Consider the following 22,282-nt stretch of genomic DNA (forward strand, 5'->3'; position numbering starts at 1 on the left):
AGAAACTAATCGTAGAGAGGTTTAACAGGATTGATTTTGGTGTTTATACAATAAAGCTATATACATAAAAAAATCATGAAACTGGGAAACCTCGAGCTTTGTACTTTTAAAATGTTATTCAATTTTTATATATGGATAATCTGAGGGTACTTAGAACTAAGTCAGGAACACCGTAAAAAAGGTGTCGTAAAATATGATTCGCTATAATTTTTAGCGTCAATAAAAGAAGATCAGAAGTTCATTTATATTTGATAAGATTCATGTTTCAATATATCGTGCGGCTCCGCCGTATGTAATGTTGTAGATAGAAAACAGTTTTTCAAACTCTTTTCGAATAAATTGGTGGCCCTGAAAAGGGCCGTTTGTTTGAGAATGAGATTAGATCAGTCAGATTTAAGCGCGTTCTCCACGGATACGACGAGCTAATTGGATATCTTTCGGCATAATGGTGACTCGTTTGGCATGGATGGCACACAGATTGGTATCTTCGAATAATCCAACCAGATAAGCTTCACTTGCTTCCTGCAGAGCCATAACAGCCGAGCTCTGGAAGCGAAGATCGGTCTTAAAATCTTGAGCGATCTCACGAACCAAACGTTGGAATGGAAGCTTACGGATCAGTAATTCAGTCGACTTTTGATAACGACGAATCTCACGCAAAGCGACGGTTCCTGGTCGATAACGATGTGGCTTCTTGACTCCTCCGGTAGCTGGAGCACTTTTACGAGCAGCTTTAGTGGCCAACTGTTTGCGAGGAGCCTTTCCTCCGGTGGATTTACGAGCGGTCTGCTTGGTACGAGCCATTGCTTACGATTTCAGTAGAGTTAACGGTTTCAAAGTTGCTGAATGAATGGGATAATTCAACGCTTTTCTTCGCTTTAATACCTCACGTATGTCGTCATTCTACCATACGCATGCACAAAAAGGAAAGGACAAAAGAAGGGGAAGAATAACAAAATGAAGGAAAAGGAGGAAAAATAATTTCCATTCGGGTATAAAAGTGGGTACCCTTAGGGGAAACAGCATCAGTTTCAGTCATCGTTTGAACTCGGAAACAACATAAAATAGTCCAGAAAAATGACTGGCCGTGGTAAAGGAGGAAAGGGACTGGGCAAAGGAGGAGCCAAGCGTCATCGTAAGGTTCTGCGTGATAACATCCAGGGAATCACAAAGCCCGCTATCCGTCGTTTGGCTCGTCGTGGGGGAGTGAAGCGTATTTCCGGTCTCATCTACGAAGAAACTCGTGGTGTGCTGAAAGTATTTCTGGAAAACGTTATCCGAGATGCTGTTACCTATACCGAACACGCCAAACGGAAGACGGTTACCGCAATGGACGTTGTGTACGCTTTGAAACGCCAAGGTCGTACTCTCTATGGTTTCGGAGGTTAAATGATATAATTTGGTGTACGGTTCAACAAAACGGCCCTTTTCAGGGCCACAATATTTCTCCAGTGAAGAGTTCCTTTAAATGTTTTCAAATCATCCATTATTTTTTAATAAGGATTCGTTGCTTGTTCGGTTATATTATTTGTAAATAACGATGTAATTAGACGTTTAACTGAATTCAAATTGATGTTCTTTACCCATAGAAGTTTAATATTTCTTGAATGAATGTCTGTGAATTATGAGTACACTGTAAGCCAGTGTTGGGAACATGTCATATTAGAAGGATCGTAATAGTAATAAAGTTAGACCAATACCTGGTACATTGCACGTCGCAGTTTGACGCAGACTTGGTCCAATGATTGTTAAGAGGGGACCCCTGAAAATAATGGATTTTCGTGATTTTTTTTTCGGATGTTACGAATAAAGTAAAGTGTTCGGGTATTTTGATGATTGTTTAAGATATATTTGAAGATGTATTTTCCATTCTTTGAGTGCACGAATACTGATTATGACGCTGTTGACGGCTGGATGCGTAGATGTTGTCTGAAAATCGGTACCTTGTTGGTGGTATCGGTTCTGAAGCAACGAGGTGTCGTAGAACAAATTTTAATGAATATTTTGAAACTTTAAGACAATACTTAAAGCGTTACATAGGGGTTTTTTGAAAATTCGAAAAATTGCCAAAACGGCGGCCATTTTCGTTAAAAATTAGACATTTTTCATGAAAAATCTCTAAATAGCGATTTTTCAAAAATCGAAAAAATGATATATCGAAAAACGGCTATGTAACGCCGATAATTCATTTTTACATGCTGATAAACAATTTCAGCCAGATCGGTCGAGTAGATCCTGAGATATCGACACCACCAGTTGAAATAACATGGTTTCGAGAAAAACGCGCTTTAAAATTCGTACATACCTTAAGGTGACTTCATACTTTTGTGGCTGTAACTTTCCATATTTCGTTTCCATAAAATACGATAAATTTTTTTAGGACAACATTTCTGAGGACATAAACTTCCCAAAAATGCAAGAAACAAAAATTCGATTTTTTCGATTTTCTAGACCGGGGTCCTCCCTTAAACAATCGTAATTCTCATGATGCTATTCGGTATCATCGATTAGCTTTTTCGTTAAAATACCAACATTATCAGAATTGTTTAATGTTGGATACAAGATGATGATGTGTGAAAATGTATATTAACTGTCATGAAGAAAACATTCGAATTCTTAGAGGTGGAAAACTATTGTTACTCTTTCGTTCCATTGGTTTTGGTAGTCCTGAGAAGGACTGTTTGTTTTTAAATAAGTTTCAAATGAAAAGCACCAGTGCACTTTACTTTTTGGCAGCAGCTTTCTTCGGAGCAGCTTTCTTTGCTGGTGCTGCCTTTTTCGGTTTTGGAGTTTTAGGCTTCTTCGCTGCTGTCTTCGATGCTTTGGTTGGTTTCTGTTTGGAAGCGGCTGCTTTCTTTACGGTTCCAGCCTTTTTGGCGGTTTTGGCGACGACAGCTTTAGCCTTCTTCTGAACCGCTTTTTTTGCTGGTGCTTCCTTCGGCTTTTTGGCAGCAGCAGTTTTAGAAGTGGCTGCCTTTTTGGCGACTTTCTTTTCCCCTGCAGGTTTCTTCCCAGTCGCAGCTTTCTTTGGTTTCTTCTCGCCCGCAGGTGTCTTATCCTTAGGTTTGATTTTGAAGGATCCCGATGCTCCACTTCCTTTGGTTTGCACAAGATTACCTTTCTCGACACCACTCTTCAAAGATTTTTTTATGAAAGTTGAGAGCTTAGCAACATCACACTTGTAATTGGCACCGATATACTTCTTGATGGCCTGAAGAGAAGATCCATTACGTTCCTTTAAGGTCTTGATGGCGGCCAGAACCATTTCGTTCACTGGTGGATGGGTGGCTGGCTTTTTTGGTTTCTTATCCTCTCCTTTAGGAGCACGAGCCTTTTTCGGTGTCTTGGCTGGAGATGCAGCAACTGATGCTGCGGGAACGACTTCAGTAGCTGTTTCGGCCATTTTATTCACTGTGTTTCACTGCTATGTTTCAACGAAATGCTGAATTCATTGATGCGCTCGGTGCCGCCGTTTGTGCTCGGAATCGAAAACTGTGTTAGGGAAACTCAAAGCGTTCGTTTAAATTTGCTGTTGAGAAAACATTTCGCGTATTTGTAATTTATGTTTTAAAAAATGTTACTTTTCTTTGTTACAGTCCTCACATGTTTATCAGATACCTTATTTAATATTTACTATGATGTTTGAGCTACCATTTAAAGTTGCTCTGTTTTTAAAAGTCCAAGCCGATACTCAATAATTTACGATAAATGCTAATGATATGTATCAGAAGTATCAACACTCTGTCGAAAATGTTCAATTTTCTTACATTGCAAAAGATAAACAGTTATTAAACCTAATTCTAATGAAATAGGGACAATTTTTCGATATATGGATACCAGAATTGAATGTTTTTTCCCAACATTACGAAGCATTCTTATCAAAACTTGGGGCAATCGGAGTAGCTAAAGCAATTTTTGATTTCCGTTCGTTATCATAAGAAATATTATCCTTTTACAAGATTATCAATCTTATTTCAATTTATTCATTTGTTGGAATAATATATTTACTGATCCGAGACAAAACACTCAATATTTCATTTTCTGAAATACTTCATGTTTCGACCCAAGGGTTGATTCGTTAGACAAACAGTCTGTCATCACTTGTGTTATCGGTGATATGTTACGACAATCAAATGGTAGTTTTATTCAATATAGTTATTTCAAAGATAAACGTGAACACAATACAAAAATTATATCTAAATAACCCATTATGTAGGGAATTTTTAGTTATTTCACAGTTTGGTGTAAACAGTGGTAGAATAGAAAATACTGTTACCATAAACGAGATCTGCCTTTTTCGATATGCGATTTTTTTCGTTAATTTTTTTTTTTTTTTTTGAAATCATTTATCTTCTTCATAGTTAATAATCATCAATATCAATTCTTATAAAATAATAAATTCAATATTTTTCTCCATTTACGAATTGGTTTTATTTTTCGGACTATCTTATATTACTTTTCGTGATCTGCGGCCAAAATCGAGATTTCATTTTGTCTCTGACTACAAGGTATTTTTGTGTAGACTTTTTTTTTTTGAGTATGGTGATGGAATTAAATACACTACCGATAAAAAAAAACATTTGAATGATCAACTAAACCCAATTCCTCTATAAATTATTGGAAAATTACGTAATGGATACAGCAGAGTTTAGTTGGGTGATCTCGAAAGCATACACGGTTTGCTGACGGGCGCCGAACGCGAATAAAGTGTCTTTCTCAAGACAGGTCAGGAAGGAGTTGGAAATAGAGTTTTCTGTGGGATCTTCTCAAGACTAGAGACGAATGAACTTTAAAGTCTCTATAATTCAAGAAGAAGAAGCAGAAGATAATGGATACAGATTGCTATGAGAAAATTTCTTACTGTTCTACATGTAAACATGTTACAAAATAACGAAAATAAGCAAACATACCTTGAAATCAGTGACACATTAGAATACAGATTACAAAAAGGGAACAATGTCCTAAAAATAAAATATCTTGCATATAAAACTAGCACCCAAATAAGGAAAAAGGACTCACTCTAGCAGCGTATTTATTATTTACACCATCAATGTACATGTTAAAGGAATTACTATTGGTGATTGATAAAATAATAAAATAGAAGAAATACTTAAACAAAATTAACTGAACAGTCATTTCAAGAAATTAAGAACATACATTCAAACGCACTACATTATAATAAAATTCACTCCATTACTACATGTACATGTAAATGTTCAGACATAAATATTATAAACATCATAATAATTATCTTTTGAATGCGTATATTGAATTGATATACCAGTTGGATTTCGTAACTCAAAATCGATAACCCAAAAGGTCAGTTTGTCGATGGTATAACATGTCTTGGGTCGTGAATCGTTTATATAAAATCATGGAAAATTGAGAGAAAATATGGCGTATTTTATCTCGGGGTTGTATGTTCTATATTATTTTCACAAACGGATAAATTGATAGAAGATTGATACTCTTGCCTGAGCTGTGCCTGATGTATCATATGACAACAAATGGAAATCAAAAATTGCTTCAGCTGCTCCGATTACTCCAAAGTAAAGATGAAAATGCTTCGCTGTGTTATTAAGTGAGCACTCGATTCTGGTATCAATAGATCGGGAAAATGTTCCCATTTTATAAAAATGCAGTTTAATAACTGTCTATTTTTTGCAATGTGAGAAATTTGAACATTTTCGACATAGTGTTGATACTTCTGATACATATCATCTGCTTTTATGGAGAATTTTTAGCGCATCGGTTGGGGAATTCAAATTTAGAACAACTTTAAATGGTATATTGAATATCATAGTGAATAATAAGTAGTGCATCTGGTAAAAATATGAAAACAAAACAGAGAAAATTGACATTTCTTAAAGTATGAATTACAAAAACGCAAAATGTTTTTCCAACATAAAACTCAAACGAACACATTGAGTTTCCCTAACACAGATGTCGATTTCAATCATTAGTCGTCAACAAAAAAAAAAATCAGCATCCCGTCGAACTATAGCAGTGAAACACAGTGAATAAAATGGCCGAAACAGCTACTGAAGTCGTTCCCGCAGCATCAGTTGCTGCATCTCCAGCCAAGACACCGAAAAAGGCTCGTGCTCCTAAAGGAGAGGGTAAGAAACCGAAAAAGTCAGCCACCCATCCACCAGTGAATGAAATGGTTTTAGCCGCCATCAAGACTTTGAAGGAACGTAATGGATCATCTCTTCAGGCGATCAAGAAGTATATCGGTGCCAATTACAAGTGTGACGTTGCTAAGCTCTCAACTTTCATTAAAAAATCTTTGAAGAGTGGTGTCGAGAAAGGTAATCTTGTGCAAACCAAAGGAAGTGGAGCATCAGGATCTTTTAAAATTAAATCAAAGGACAAGAAACCAGAGGGCGAAAAGAAACCTAAGAAAACAACGGCTGCGAAAAAGCCTACTGGAGAGAAGAAAGTCGCCAAAAAGGCAGCTACTTCCAAAACTGCTGCTGACAAAAAACTAAAGGCAGCACCATCAAAGAAAGCTGTTGAGAAGAAGGCTAAAGCAGCCGTCGCAAAGAATGCCAAAAAGGCTGGAACAGTGAAGACAGCAGCCGCTCCCAAACAGAAATCAACCAGACCATCGAAAACAGCAACGAAGAAACCAAAAACTCCCAAACCGAAAAAAGCTACTCCGGCTAAGAAAATCGCTCCGAAAAAACCCGCTACCAAGAAGTAAAGTTTCTCATCGGGAAATTCATTTAAAAACAAACAGTCCTTCTCAGGACTACCAAACACAATGAATCGAAAGAGTAACAATAATTTTCCACCTCTAATAACTCATATATTTTCTTCATGACAGTCAATAAACATTTATTAGATTTATTATTTTATTTCATTCATGTTGACGGGTGCAATTAAAAAAATGAATTTCGGTCACGTCACGGAAATTTTCCAATTTTGAGCGTTTATTGTTTAGTCATTTCTTAACGGAACAATGAGATTTTTGCACAATTTGCAATTTAAACTCTCAAAGATATTCAGAATGAACGTGCAACATATATTATAACGTAATCCTACGTAAACTATGAGGGTCGTGTCTCGGCCACAAGTCTTCCACTTTTTCCAACGAAAAGAGTGATACCGTAATGTATAATTCTTGATAAACGATTTACTAGAATACATTGGCCCAAGTCTCTGTCAAATGACGATTTGTCTTGAAATGTGTTAAGTTTGGACCAAATTCAATTGAAATTATCATAATCGTTCAATGATTACAAGTACATAAGCTTCGCTTGCGATGATTCATCATTCAACGCATAATCCACAGACACAGACATTCAAAAAAGAAAAAAAAGAAAGAAATTATTATCCATAAATTAAATTACATGTCTTCATGTCATCATAAATAAAATTATCTTGCTAATGAACAATAACTGCTTTGAAAACATTTAAAAGAACTCTTTACATGAGAAATATTGTGGCCCTGAAAAGAGCCGTTTTGTTGAACCGTACACCAAATTATATCATTTAACCTCCGAAACCATAGAGAGTACGACCTTGGCGTTTCAAAGCGTACACAACGTCCATTGCGGTAACCGTCTTCCGTTTGGCGTGTTCGGTATAGGTAACAGCATCTCGGATAACGTTTTCCAGAAATACTTTCAGCACACCACGAGTTTCTTCGTAGATGAGACCGGAAATACGCTTCACTCCCCCACGACGAGCCAAACGACGGATAGCGGGCTTTGTGATTCCCTGGATGTTATCACGCAGAACCTTACGATGACGCTTGGCTCCTCCTTTGCCCAGTCCCTTTCCTCCTTTACCACGGCCAGTCATTTTTCTGGACTATTTTAGATTGTTTTCGAGTTCAAACGATGAATGAAACTGATGCTCTTTGCCTCTAACGGTACCCTCTTTTATACATGAATGAAAATATTTCCTTCTTCTTCATGTTGTCATTCTTCTCTTTTTTGCTTTTTCCTCTTTGTTTCCTATAAAAGCGAGGGAATGCGTTGAACTTTCCCATTCATTCATCAACTTTGAAACCGTTAACTCTACTGAAATCGTAAGCAATGGCTCGTACCAAGCAGACCGCGCGTAAATCCACCGGAGGAAAGGCTCCTCGCAAACAGTTGGCCACTAAAGCTGCTCGTAAAAGTGCTCCAGCTACCGGAGGAGTCAAGAAGCCACATCGTTATCGACCAGGAACCGTCGCTTTGCGTGAAATTCGTCGTTATCAAAAGTCGACTGAATTACTGATTCGTAAGCTTCCATTCCAACGTTTGGTTCGTGAGATCGCTCAGGATTTTAAGACCGATCTTCGCTTCCAGAGCTCGGCTGTTATGGCTCTGCAGGAAGCAAGTGAAGCTTATCTGGTCGGATTATTCGAAGATACCAATCTGTGTGCCATCCATGCCAAACGAGTCACCATTATGCCGAAAGACATTCAATTGGCTCGTCGTATTCGTGGAGAACGCGCCTAAATTTGACCTTCATTCTCAACCAAACGGCCCTTTTCAGGGCCACTAACTTATGCGAAAAGAGTTTGAGTAAGGTGAATGATTTTGGTTTGTCCACTTCTTTGAATGCTCTAGTTAGCGCACCTGTGTCAAATCAGGTATTCAAATGTTTCCAAACATATAAATAAAATTGTCTTTTTCATGATTTACAGTAGTTTTATAGAATATTTTGACGGATTCGTATGTTTTGAAGGTTTACAAAGTCCACCTTCTAATGGTGTCAACGCGCCCTCATTTGAGCTAACTTTTAATCAATCGCCAGATGATAGTTTGGTACGTATTCAGACCTTTTCTGGATTATGACACATACAAATATTGTAAACACCATTTATATCAGATTTATATATCTAAATTATGTAATTGATGCATCTCGATGACCTCAATTTTGATCATGGTTTGTTCGATGCCCTGATGTTGGCAATAAAAAATACAACATCTACTCTGAAATTCGAATTTCTTCATTCAAAAATGGTGATTTCTAAAACCGATTAAACCGGACAATCTTTGAAAAAACATTTAAAAAAATGAACAATTGGAACGCCTTATGGTATTGTTAGCAATTAGAGACTGGGGGCTTTCCAACGAACCCAAACTCGTCTTGATTACATGTGTGATTTTCAAAAAGAAAAATCGATTTGCATTATTTGCTAGTTGCGTGAAAACACCCAAAATCGGACAAACCAACATTAAGGTAAATAATGAGTTTTCTAACATTAGTATTACATACGTTGTGACACGATGTAGACAAATATTCCCGAATATGAATGACGCTCTGAGCCTAGCGGTCAATGTTATTCTAGAAGATAACTTTTGATGAAAAACATGTTTCCATACATATGATCAAATCTGAACTATTTCAAAGCTAACGAACTAATTTTAGTTGTGCACAATGTTTGCTTGTACTCTACGTTCTCTGAATAACCAGTTAGGATTATTGAGTAATGTTTTCTGAGTACAAAGTTCAAATTTTGTTTCGAGGGGTCTTTCATTTATTTTTATTATTTTGACTGATGTTTTGATAAATCCTGCCAAACTTCTCATCGATTCGTTTATCTTGGTGTAGATAGTTGTTAACTCTTTTAATTTTACTGCAATTTCATTTGGGACAGATCATGTTGGGTCTTGAATTAGAATCTACAAAACACAAGAGTTGGCAATTGAATATTGGATGCTCAATTGTTGAATTCACTTATTGCACTATGAATTCTGTATAAAATCATCATGTAAGTCTCGAAATGTGCTTTACAAACTTCTCAATAAGTTGTATTAATTTAAATCATGACGTCGAGTCATTTCGGATACTTTTTGTGATGAAACTCATACGAGAGGGGAATCATTATCAATCGAATCAAACTACTAGAGAACTTTTTTCCCAAACTCTTGTCAAACAGATTTGTGGCCCTGAAAAGGGCCGTTGATTTTATGCTACATCACTCGGGATTTACTTGGAGCTGGTATACTTCGTGACGGCCTTGGTTCCTTCGGAGACAGCGTGTTTGGCCAATTCTCCTGGCAGCAGTAAACGAACTGCGGTTTGAATTTCACGAGAAGTTATCGTTGAACGTTTGTTGTAATGCGCCAAGCGAGATGATTCAGCGGCGATGCGTTCGAAAATATCATTCACAAAGCTGTTCATGATACTCATGGCTTTGGATGAAATACCCGTGTCAGGATGGACTTGTTTCAACACTTTGTAAATGTAGATAGCGTAGCTTTCCTTCCTGCGGACCTTCTTCTTTTTCTTGTCGGTCTTGGTAATACTTTTCTGGGCCTTTCCGGACTTCTTCGCTGCCTTTCCACTGGTTTTAGGAGCCATTGCTATGTTGTACCGCTTTTACTGTTCGAGAGGAACTAATGTCGAAAGCAAAGGAAACATCACGTTTTGTGCTCAGTCAGGGTAGAATGTATGACCGTCCCCTTTCGTTTATGTTGTCATTTCATTATATTCGTAGCACCGGCTGAATGGAAGACTAATAATGGTAGAGTAGGTATAAAAGAGGGTTCGCTTTCCGAAAATTTTCATCAGTACAGTTTCGCTCTGCTCGTGAATAATTTCATAATTATATAACAAAAAATGTCTGGACGTGGTAAAGGAGGAAAAGTAAAGGGGAAGGCAAAGTCCCGTTCAAATCGTGCTGGATTGCAGTTCCCAGTGGGTCGTATTCATCGTCTGCTCAGGAAGGGAAACTATGCCGAACGTGTTGGAGCTGGAGCACCCGTTTACCTGGCCGCAGTGATGGAATATTTGGCCGCTGAAGTGTTGGAATTGGCAGGAAATGCCGCTCGTGACAACAAGAAGACCAGAATTATCCCACGTCATCTGCAGTTGGCTATCCGTAATGACGAAGAATTGAATAAGCTGCTGTCGGGTGTAACTATTGCTCAAGGCGGAGTTTTGCCCAACATCCAAGCTGTTCTACTGCCCAAAAAGACCGAGAAGAAAGCTTAAATAAACAACGAATTCGAATTACATGAAAACCGAGAACCCAACCGTCCTTTTCAGGACGACAAAACATTCTTAACTAAGAGTAACAATATTTTTTTTGCCTACGATTTGCCATTTGTTTCGATCAAATCCAATCCTCAGTTACAGTGTACATTAAGATTAGGAAAGCATTTGTTTCAAAAACGATATGAGTACATCGTTACACTAATTTGAAATCTTAATCTAAGCTCAGACGGCATAACGCGGCGAGGAATGTGTCCAGATGAAACCGAATATAGGGACATGAAATCAACACTGGCAAACAGTATTAATTACACAAGCGAAATTTTGTTGGGTAAAACATGATGATCTCACGCAGGTAGTCGAGCTGGCCCAAAGGAACCAAATTTACAGAGGGTATACCAGCTGCCAGAAAAAAAAAACATTTCCGTCCATATGTACATATCATTTGTAATTTAGGCATAAACGACCTCTTAGTAGGAAGCAACAAAAAAAAGTAAAAAGGTAGCAAAATCCAGAAGTGCTGCTTTTTTTAAAGAGAAAGGAAAGGGGAATGGATACATAGATAAATGTAGTTGGCTAAATAAAATCATTAGTAATTCTTGATGAGACATCGCAAACTGGTACGCTTGAGTGTACTCTTTCGTACCTCTCAATCGGAAGCCAGCTTAGTCCTTTCAGTTTTTTCATGTTAAACCCTTTAAACCTGCCCTTCGTCGAAACTCTGGGGACAATAGAGTGTCGCCATGTTTCAAGTGATCTCCTCTCTCCACTCTTTCGTTCAGCGGTATCAATACCAGTATCATTAAATGTTAGCTGTAACCCAACACACATAAGTAGCTTCATAGCTATTGATGTCCTGGCATTGATATCGTTGGATTCGATAAGACATAAATATGTTTTTCACCCGACAATGCAATATGAGGGGCTTAGAATGAAAGGCGTGTAAGTGATTTGATCGATTTCTCTACTTCTACTCTCTCTCTTTTTTGGTCATAGCTTAGCTGCAAATACATTCCCAGCTGTATTTGACAATGTGGAAGATAGGTCAGAACCTCACATATCAGATTCTATAGCAAACTTAAATTGGAACGTTTTTGCAATTGAGTTATTAACTAAAGAAAAAGTTGATGAAGAGAAATCGATCAAGTCACTTACACCCCTTGCATTCTAAGCCTCTCATATGTCATAATTCAGCTCGCGCAATTTTTCATATTTTCTGTTGAGACTCAGCCTAGGTTCCATCAAAGTTCACATTTGACAATAGTTCAAACAGAGAAAAAAAAACACATTTTTCAATTTTCACAAACATTTCGATAATGGTTATCATGATAACACGTATACGCAATAGGCCAAACAATGGATTGAAAGCAACGAAAAACCATTATTTGAATTTTATGTGAATATCCAGAATTGAGATTGCAAATTAATTGAAAGTGGATATAAAGTGCCCTGTGTCTCTATCACTTTAAAATTAGATTAGGTTGAAGTAACGATCCTAATAGATATTGTGATCGCTTAGTTCACGTGAATATTGCATGGTTTCTATGCGTGTGAACAACTCTGGCATGAATGTTTGACTTTCGTATAGTTATTCGCTAAATATAATGGTCATACATATACACACTTGTGAAAGAATTTCACTTGTGGAAGAATTGTAAACGGTAAACTATAAACTAATCGGTGGCTTATGGTAACTTTTAACAGTTACAGTTTCGGGGATATTTTTTTATAAAAATGGACAATATCTACAAGAAAACAAGAAAAAGAAAAGGAAGTTTTTAGAAATCCTTTTATAAAGATTGTATATATATGCCCCATCTAGAAAAAGGCATTAATTCTTAGTTTACCAAGAATTAAGAGACAATAAATATTAGAAATATGCAAACTCTATATTCCAGCACCTTTATCATCTGGTAATTATCTAGAATACGTTATACATTCTTCTCCTTCTCATTCTTCTCACCGAAAAAAATATGTTTACTTCGAGCATGCAGTTATACTATGTTCCGATTCTTACTCCAGTGAAACCACAATCGATTAATACGTTTTTATGTTATTTTTTAGCTCTTTATACTTCCATGAATTATATTCAGTTGCTTACTTTTAATTAATAAAATTTGAATTTTATTAATTGAATTAGAACGAAGATAACATATTTTTAGGAGTTTTTTCATTCAATCATACTCTCTTCTTCAAATAAATGCCAATAAAGCCTGAAAAATACACAATGGCAACGTGTTATGATTTTGCACGCGAGTATAGGAGGGTTAAAGAGACTTTGGACTGTTCATTCGCCTCTAATAAAAAAAAACACATACAAAGTTGAGGTGTTTCGCATGTAAACTCGACCGTATTATCCTACTACGAGATGCTACGAGTACAGTCATCTTCGAATACATTGCCCCAATCTAAAACGATGCTATAATTGTTTCAATAAACACGAAGAAGTACCTAGGAGTCACAATTCTGCCGAAATTGGGGTGGAAGTCATTGACCCAGTAGCCGACACTGTGAAATTGTAGTGCGCCGTATGAACCGAAATCAGTATATCGTGTAAATTTTTGAATGAATTGATCGACGTCAATGTAGGAAATAATGTTGCCGAATGTCTACATTTTGTTTTCTGCTGATCTAGAAATTCATTTGTTGATCTGTTAGCAATCACAATTTTATTCTTACAATACGATTTCTACGTTCAATTTTTTTTACAATACGAAGATCTATTGTCCTATTCCTGTCATCCTGCACCTGCTCCCACGGCACGTATTACCCATAATTTGCTACACCGTACCTCCACCTAGCCTTGAGCTGATCTTTATCCCTAGCAAAAAATGGTTTGGTTTTTGATTATAGAGATTTCAAACTTTTCAGTTCTTTCGTCTCTAGCCTTGAGAAAGCATCTTGGAAAAACTTTACTCTACTCCTGCACTAATGAGCAAAAAATTAATTTGACAAGCTGCTGTCTCGCGTGTACGCAACTACTCCCAGTGGATCACGCCATGACGATTCCAAAATACGCAAAAAGTTTCAAAAAAAACTATTACCAAACATGTTTTCATTTTATCCGGCTACTTATAACTCACCCGTTCGGGTAAAGCTCTGTATCAGAGATGCCAGATGTGAAGACCTTCATTTAATTTAAAGGCGTTTCGAACACATTCTTAGGTATAACCAGAAGCATTCCGGCCCTTTCCATCCGTTCAGCAATAGTGAGAAGCATTTTACGCACGATACATTGAATTGATACGGCGCGCTGTGATTTTCTTTTCTGCGAATTACGCATCGTCGGTTTCTGGTCAATGACTTCTACTATAATTTCGACAGAAGGGTTCCTCCTCGATTGCTCTTCGTGTCCATTGATCCAATTACGCTCTCTCACGCAACATCCGAACCAGATTGCGAGAGAGGCTAGCTAAAGAAAACAAAACCGAAGTTTTTTGCTATAGAGTATTAGTAGCAAACGCGGAGATCACCAACACAAAATCAATCGAGAGAGATCCACGAATACTTCAGATGAAGAGAAGTTGTTACACCACCACCAAGAACGGTCGCTTATACCGTCCCGCTCGCAATAGGGCTCTTGCTACACATACATGCAGAGCATGTGTTGGGCACACATTCGCTTGTTTACATTCGTAGTGTCTATGCAGCAGAAGCGGATTTTTATCAATCGGCGTTCTTGTAGATGATTTAAATAGAGTTACGGTCATTCTAATAGTGCATAGAGCTAACATGAACTTTGTGAAACAGTTAGGCAAGCTATTTTATGAACAAGAGTTTTTGTGTAACGCATATTATTTAGTTTACTAGCACCTATTTCGCGATGTTCATTGAGCGACTCTCCCATTAGATTGGAATCGAAAAATTGGCAGAAAAAGGATTATCAACATTTTCGCACCTAGATCAAAGTCACAGAGTCTCGAGCTCACGTTTGAATGCTTCCTTGTATTTCCATGAATTGGTCAATCGATGGATTTTTTCCGTTTCCGATAAATTTTCTTATAAACGTATTTAGCTTCTCCGCAGAGCATTCGGGTACTCGGAAATCATATCTGAGAGTTGGTTGATATTTCAGGCTGAAAATGTCCTTAATTTCAACATAATCAACTGCTTTTTTGGCGGAACTAGCCGCCGATTAAGGATATCTGCACACGAATATTCATTATAGTTTATTCTTTCACGAGACCAGCAAAAAGCTTAAAACCTAAATGGGAGCACACTTCACCTAATCCGGCTATACAATCGCAATGTGCAGTTTGCACTATTTCTGTGAAAATTTTTGAATAATCAATCTGCTTCCATTGATATGAATCATGGCCAAAACAGAAATTTCTATTTTTCCCCGTGTGTATGGCTTTGACGCTAAAAGTAAATATTTTTATGTGAAGAAACATATATTCGCATGTTATTCATATAGATTAGCGCGTAATCTTTATAACTATTTCGCTAAAATAATTATTTAAACAAAGCTCAATCTTGTCGCTCCATATAATTCCTATGGAGCGATCACTTTTGCCTGCCCAACAGATCACTAATACATATGCACGCTGCAAGCGCCCTATAAGAGCATTATTTTGCGCTGGCTGAATTTAACTAAGAACCAACCAATTTGTAATAATTTGGATAGCGTTTCTCGTGGATGCGGCTGATATAGTTTAAATGGTAGTGTTGTACGGTGTAGGAGGCCACCGTCTAGTTTGGTCAATTCCGGATAACTGGGGTTGCTGTCAAGTTGAATAAAAAGTTGATTACATGCTGCTGTGTTAGTGTTGTGCGAGTTCGATGGCCTGGGAACAAAATTATGAAAAATATTGTGTAATTGCACAAGTGCATTTCTGAAGTTGCCGGTAGTGTCGCGGATTTTTGATAACGTGGTTATTTCCCGCGTCATCCAGTTCAGTTTTCCGGTTAGTCTCAGTCTCAGCAAACACAAGCGCTTAAAAAGGCTACTGACAGTTAGTAACAGAAATATACTGCCAAGTCGTATATATCGCAGTGATAATATTACGTAATATAATAAAATCCATGTAATTTTCCCGTGTTTGATGAAATAAGAGTGCTATGACAACACAGAGCATGAAAGGAAAAGGCTTCCATTTTGTCAGTGAAGGAAGCAGCGCGAAGAACGGAGGGTGGTTTTGAAGCTAATCAAAGAGCTCCAGCACCATGTTTAAAGGTAAGTGAGCATATTCTATACATATAGTGGTAGTGGGTGCAAATTGGTCATAGGGGGCAAAGTGGTCACCTGCTTGTTTGGTAGTATAACTATTGACTATAGATGCCGTATTGATAGTCACCTTAAGTTTGGAGAAATTAATTACTTTTGAGCCACCCTGTACTTCAGTAGAGCTGTCGCATGTTACAATATAAATAAAAACAGAAATTGCTCTCTCGATAGCCATTAGGCCGTAGTTTTGTGCGCATGGTATCTAAGGAATTTCTCGTGAAATTTAGTTTATTCAATCTGATATATTGGACAAATCATCAGTTTGGACGCCTGTTCACATATTCTAGGAGAGGTGAACACATATTTTGTTTAATCTCTGCGATTAATTAGCATTAGAATTTACTTTGATGTTTGGGGCAAAGTACAATACAATGTTTTGTTTACTAAAGCTGATATACCACACCACATTCTGCTCTTATAAAGGATCCTTTTGTGGGTTTGACCCTGGATAAATATGCCACTCCAACTAAACCAAGCCTAGTTATGCGGAACGTTATGTGTTTCTTACTATGTTTTTGTATGCATGAGAAAATTTAAATTGAGACTCTAGGTGAATAGGCCAAGCTTATTTCAAACAAGTACCTACTATATCAAATGTGATTTCAATTGTGATTTGATTGATTTCAATGTGAAATTTGAACGAAAAAATCGCATAAATCTATCCCATTTATTTAGATATGTGCGAGCGCCCACTTTGTCCCCACCAGGTAACCACTTTACCTCCAAGCAAAAAAAAAGTTCGATTTTTCACCTTTTTTCTATTGATGAAAAGTGTACTATTTTGAATTTTAATAGTAAAAGCCGTTTGCTATCTTGAACAACAATGAGTTGAACTATAATATTCTTCGAGAAACGGGAATTGAATCGATATGTGGACGCTGGGAATGGACATATTCCTTAGGGTGACCACTATGCCCCCACTTCCCTTACAGCCATTTCATGCCAAACCGATATAGTGGTTCTCAGATTTTCGTGGAAAGTGGAAATTTTGTTTTTTGTCGCAAACCATTAGACCCGTATTTTTTTTTTTTTTTTGTAAGGGTGACTATTTCCATTTGTAGGATGGTCCGAAAATTCAAATTTTTCCACTTATTTCAAAGACTTACTTCTTGAAAAATTCATAACTACTGAGCCGATTTAGATGATCGACATATCTACTTATAGCTGATCTTTTTTGAAAAAATACCAGAGTTGCATAAAATTTGACTTTTGGCTTCGTTATTATTAATTGTATTTGTGTTTTATAGTTTTCATGGTCTCGGGACCAATGGCGCTATATTTATATATATATTTTTTTCGTGAAAGCTAAGAATTTTTTACAGAACATATCTCGAAACCAGAGAGGAGTTTTTTTTGTTTTTAAGCTATGATTTTTCAAAGCTAACCGTTATTATTCATTGTATTCATTTTTTATAGCTTACATGGTTTCGGTACCAATGGCGCTATATTTTTTTATATTTTCTCTTGAAAGCTGAGTTTTTTTTTACATAACATATCCAAAATTCAGAGAGGAGTTTTTTTAGTTTTTGAGTTATGATTTTTGAAAGTTAACATGTTTTTGGGCAGGTAGCTTAATGAGTAGAAAATAGGAATAAGTATAGTAATCGGTAGATATTAAGGACAATGAAAAACATGTATCAGGTAAAGGTATCTCAGGTAAATGCAAAAAATGTAGAGACGACAAGTTATAAAGCAATAGAAAGAAAACTTAAAACCCGTTATAATCATTTGAAGCAATTTTCCGCAAAAACTCAATTATATCATAGTTTTAGACCGAAAAATGAAAACTATACTATCGTAAAACGATTCTCGTTCTCGGAAGAAGAACATTCTGTGAAACTGTAAAAGAAAATTTAAGCATGCTTTATGCCTAGAATAAAAAATATGAAAAATATAACAGATGAATTTTAATTCCTACCCACTCGTCGTCTCTACATTTTTTGCATTTTAAGAAAAGACGACACTTATAGAATAACTACATAAATTGGAAAAAAGTCATTCGATTTTTCGATTTAAGATCGATTCTTTGATACCGATTCAATCAGTTAATTGATCCTACGCTGTTTAGAAAATCGATCTTTTTCTAAAGATTTTCCAATCGTAGCTCAGTTACAATACATGCGGAACGATTTTTCGTTCCAGCACGGAAAAATGTAAAAAATATAACATGTATTAATATTTGTCGAGTGTTTTTTCTTTAGCTACACTGCCTCTTTTAATTTATATTGAGCATTTCAAACAGAAGTACTAAATTTCAACTTTGGTATTCAGGTTGCCTAAATAATAAAATTTCATAGATGAGTTCAAGTACATAACAGCCTAACAATTCATCGCTGCAATCCGTCAATATGCTGCTTATATGAATGTGGAATAAAGGAAAGATAATTATCGAGTCTTGTTTTAGGTTCGGTTTTAGGATCGGAATTTACCGTTTTTAGTGTGGATTTCTAACAGTGATGATGTTTCGTTGAATGAGAATGGAATGGCCCTACTGGAAATGTTATTCACTGGCAGCTGGTATACTTTACGGTGGCGGTTCTTTCAGCCAATCTCCACTGCTACCTGGGATAATTATGTTTTGCTCAACTTTGCAATTTTCTCCCGTATATTGATATTGCTTGCCTTTGTTGATTTTCAGGTCGAAATTCGATTTTGTTTCGAAGCAATGTTTGAAGCATTAGTTGTTGTGAGTTGATACTTTGTTATAATTCAATACATCGAAGCATATTTCCATTGTAAGAAAATATGTTGGATTTTCGATATACGTGTCGGTTTATAACTCATCTCCATTGGCAAATCTTCCTATTTTCGTTTCTATGTTGAACACTGTATGGGCGGTAAAAAACAGCATACTTTTAGGTTTGCTTTAATATTTCCTATTCGGTATAACGATTAACTTATATCTGTTTGGAAACAGACGCTCTCCTTCAGTGATTGCTGTGGATTGATTTTTAGATTAGTGGAGGGTGGAAAATCAATCATTGTAACTCTTTATTAAAAATTTGTTGTCGTCCTGAAAAGGACGGTTGGGTTCTCGATTCTAGTGCACTTTCATGTCGTTGTTGATTTAAGCCTTCTTCTCGGTTTTCTTGGGTAGCAGAACAGCTTGGATATTGGGCAAGACTCCGCCTTGAGCAATAGTTACACCCGACAGTAGTTTGTTCAATTCTTCGTCATTACGGATAGCCAACTGCAGATGACGTGGGATAATCCTGGTCTTCTTGTTGTCACGAGCGGCATTTCCTGCCAATTCCAATACTTCAGCGGCCAAATATTCCATCACTGCGGCCAGATAAACGGGTGCTCCAGCTCCAACACGTTCGGCATAGTTTCCCTTCCTGAGCAGACGATGAATACGACCCACTGGGAACTGTAAGCCAGCACGATTTGAACGGGACTTCGCCTTTCCCTTAACTTTTCCTCCTTTACCACGTCCAGACATTTTTTGTTATATAATTATGAAATTATTCACGTGCGAAGCGAAACTGTACTGATCAAAGTTTCCGGATAACGAACCCTCTTTTATACCTGCTGAAACAATGTTTGTTTCACTCTCAGACAGAGCTACGAATATAATGAAATGACAACATAAACGAAAGGGGACGGTCATACATTCCACCCTGACCGAGCATAAAACATGATGTTTCCTTTGCTTTCGACATTAGTTCCTCTCGAACAGTAAAAGCGATACAACATAGCAATGGCTCCTAAAACCAGTGGAAAGGCAGCGAAGAAGTCTGGAAAGGCCCAGAAAAGTATTACCAAGACCGACAAGAAAAAGAAGAAGGTCCGCAGGAAGGAAAGCTACGCTATCTACATTTACAAAGTGTTGAAACAAGTCCATCCTGACACGGGTATTTCATCCAAAGCCATGAGTATCATGAACAGCTTCGTGAATGATATTTTCGAACGCATCGCCGCTGAATCATCTCGCTTGGCGCATTACAACAAACGTTCAACGATAACTTCTCGTGAAATTCAAACCGCAGTTCGTTTACTGCTGCCAGGAGAATTGGCCAAACACGCTGTCTCCGAAGGAACCAAAGCCGTCACGAAGTATACCAGCTCCAAGTAACTCCCGAGTCATGTAGCAAAAAAAACAACGGCCCTTTTCAGGGCCACAAATTTGTTTGATAAGTGTGTAGGAAAAGGTTTTCTAATTGTTGATTTGTAGATTTTCGTTGTCATAATGAGTCGCCTCTCGTGTGATTAATTCGAGGGATTCAGAAAAGTCATATCACAAAAGGTATCCGAAATGAGTAGATACAACAATTTCATGTAGTTCGTTTGACGTTACGTTTGGGAATGAAGTGATGATATTGTGCAGAATGTATGATGATGCATATAGTGAATTCAATGATTGACATCCTCATATTCAGTTGCAGATGCTAATTGAAGACTCGGCATCATTATCTGTTCTCAATGCAATTGCACCAAAATTAGAAGAGTTAGCAGTTTAGTGTCGAGAAACTAATCGTAGAGAGGTTTAACAGGATTGATTTTGGTGTTTATACAATAAAGCTATATACATAAAAAAATCATGAAACTGGGAAACCTCGAGCTTTGTACTTTTAAAATGTTATTCAATTTTTATATATGGATAATCTGAGGGTACTTAGAACTAAGTCAGGAACACCGTAAAAAAGGTGTCGTAAAATATGATTCGCTATAATTTTTAGCGTCAATAAAAGAAGATCAGAAGTTCATTTATATTTGATAAGATTCATGTTTCAATATATCGTGCGGCTCCGCCGTATGTAATGTTGTAGATAGAAAACAGTTTTTCAAACTCTTTTCGAATAAATTGGTGGCCCTGAAAAGGGCCGTTTGTTTGAGAATGAGATTAGATCAGTCAGATTTAAGCGCGTTCTCCACGGATACGACGAGCTAATTGGATATCTTTCGGCATAATGGTGACTCGTTTGGCATGGATGGCACACAGATTGGTATCTTCGAATAATCCAACCAGATAAGCTTCACTTGCTTCCTGCAGAGCCATAACAGCCGAGCTCTGGAAGCGAAGATCGGTCTTAAAATCTTGAGCGATCTCACGAACCAAACGTTGGAATGGAAGCTTACGGATCAGTAATTCAGTCGACTTTTGATAACGACGAATCTCACGCAAAGCGACGGTTCCTGGTCGATAACGATGTGGCTTCTTGACTCCTCCGGTAGCTGGAGCACTTTTACGAGCAGCTTTAGTGGCCAACTGTTTGCGAGGAGCCTTTCCTCCGGTGGATTTACGAGCGGTCTGCTTGGTACGAGCCATTGCTTACGATTTCAGTAGAGTTAACGGTTTCAAAGTTGCTGAATGAATGGGATAATTCAACGCTTTTCTTCGCTTTAATACCTCACGTATGTCGTCATTCTACCATACGCATGCACAAAAAGGAAAGGACAAAAGAAGGGGAAGAATAACAAAATGAAGGAAAAGGAGGAAAAATAATTTCCATTCGGGTATAAAAGTGGGTACCCTTAGGGGAAACAGCATCAGTTTCAGTCATCGTTTGAACTCGGAAACAACATAAAATAGTCCAGAAAAATGACTGGCCGTGGTAAAGGAGGAAAGGGACTGGGCAAAGGAGGAGCCAAGCGTCATCGTAAGGTTCTGCGTGATAACATCCAGGGAATCACAAAGCCCGCTATCCGTCGTTTGGCTCGTCGTGGGGGAGTGAAGCGTATTTCCGGTCTCATCTACGAAGAAACTCGTGGTGTGCTGAAAGTATTTCTGGAAAACGTTATCCGAGATGCTGTTACCTATACCGAACACGCCAAACGGAAGACGGTTACCGCAATGGACGTTGTGTACGCTTTGAAACGCCAAGGTCGTACTCTCTATGGTTTCGGAGGTTAAATGATATAATTTGGTGTACGGTTCAACAAAACGGCCCTTTTCAGGGCCACAATATTTCTCCAGTGAAGAGTTCCTTTAAATGTTTTCAAATCATCCATTATTTTTTAATAAGGATTCGTTGCTTGTTCGGTTATATTATTTGTAAATAACGATGTAATTAGACGTTTAACTGAATTCAAATTGATGTTCTTTACCCATAGAAGTTTAATATTTCTTGAATGAATGTCTGTGAATTATGAGTACACTGTAAGCCAGTGTTG

The 22,282-nt window shown here is 37.4% G+C and overlaps 5 protein-coding genes across 5 annotated transcripts; 2 read left to right on the forward strand and 3 right to left on the reverse strand.

Annotated features, from left to right (window-relative positions):
- Window positions 1–393: 393 nt before the first annotated feature.
- LOC129771982 (histone H3) lies at window positions 394–836 on the reverse strand. Its single transcript, XM_055776158.1, has one exon. It carries the CDS (start codon window positions 802–804, stop codon window positions 394–396), a length of 411 nt encoding a protein of 136 aa, XP_055632133.1. The 5' UTR covers window positions 805–836.
- A 213-nt stretch (window positions 837–1,049) lies between these two features.
- On the forward strand, window positions 1,050–22,033 carry LOC129771989 (uncharacterized). Its single transcript, XM_055776165.1, has 4 exons — window positions 1,050–1,384; window positions 8,044–8,376; window positions 10,305–10,314; window positions 21,707–22,033. The coding sequence occupies exons 1-4, from the start codon at window positions 1,078–1,080 to the stop codon at window positions 22,020–22,022; spliced, it is 966 nt and encodes a 321-aa protein (XP_055632140.1). The 5' UTR covers window positions 1,050–1,077; the 3' UTR covers window positions 22,023–22,033.
- On the reverse strand, window positions 1,872–3,435 carry LOC129771975 (histone H1B-like). The gene has a single exon (XM_055776149.1). The coding sequence runs from the start codon at window positions 3,401–3,403 to the stop codon at window positions 2,723–2,725; it is 681 nt and encodes a 226-aa protein (XP_055632124.1). The 5' UTR covers window positions 3,404–3,435; the 3' UTR covers window positions 1,872–2,722.
- On the forward strand, window positions 6,002–7,346 carry LOC129771976 (histone H1-like). Its single transcript, XM_055776152.1, has one exon. It carries the CDS (start codon window positions 6,026–6,028, stop codon window positions 6,704–6,706), a length of 681 nt encoding a protein of 226 aa, XP_055632127.1. The 5' UTR covers window positions 6,002–6,025; the 3' UTR covers window positions 6,707–7,346.
- LOC129771980 (histone H3-like) lies at window positions 7,498–21,469 on the reverse strand. The gene is made up of 3 exons (XM_055776156.1): window positions 21,107–21,469; window positions 19,863–19,872; window positions 7,498–7,813 (listed from the first exon to the last, which is right to left on the reverse strand). Exons 1-3 carry the CDS (start codon window positions 21,435–21,437, stop codon window positions 7,498–7,500), a joined length of 657 nt encoding a protein of 218 aa, XP_055632131.1. The 5' UTR covers window positions 21,438–21,469.
- Window positions 22,034–22,282: the final 249 nt, after the last annotated feature.

Source organism: Toxorhynchites rutilus, chromosome 2 (assembly GCF_029784135.1).
Source record: "Toxorhynchites rutilus septentrionalis strain SRP chromosome 2, ASM2978413v1, whole genome shotgun sequence".
Taxonomy (NCBI): Eukaryota; Metazoa; Arthropoda; class Insecta; order Diptera; family Culicidae; genus Toxorhynchites; species Toxorhynchites rutilus.

Coding starts and splice junctions, on each gene's coding strand:
- LOC129771982 (XM_055776158.1), bottom strand. CDS start 804: ATGGCTCGTACCAAGCAGACCGCTCGTAAATCCACCGGAGGAAAGGCT.
- LOC129771989 (XM_055776165.1), top strand. CDS start 1,078: ATGACTGGCCGTGGTAAAGGAGGAAAGGGACTGGGCAAAGGAGGAGCC. Junction 1,385..8,043: donor TACTCTCTATGGTTTCGGAG/GTTAAATGATAT, acceptor TGAAATCGTAAG/CAATGGCTCGTACCAAGCAG.
- LOC129771975 (XM_055776149.1), bottom strand. CDS start 3,403: ATGGCCGAAACAGCTACTGAAGTCGTTCCCGCAGCATCAGTTGCTGCA.
- LOC129771976 (XM_055776152.1), top strand. CDS start 6,026: ATGGCCGAAACAGCTACTGAAGTCGTTCCCGCAGCATCAGTTGCTGCA.
- LOC129771980 (XM_055776156.1), bottom strand. CDS start 21,437: ATGGCTCGTACCAAGCAGACCGCTCGTAAATCCACCGGAGGAAAGGCT.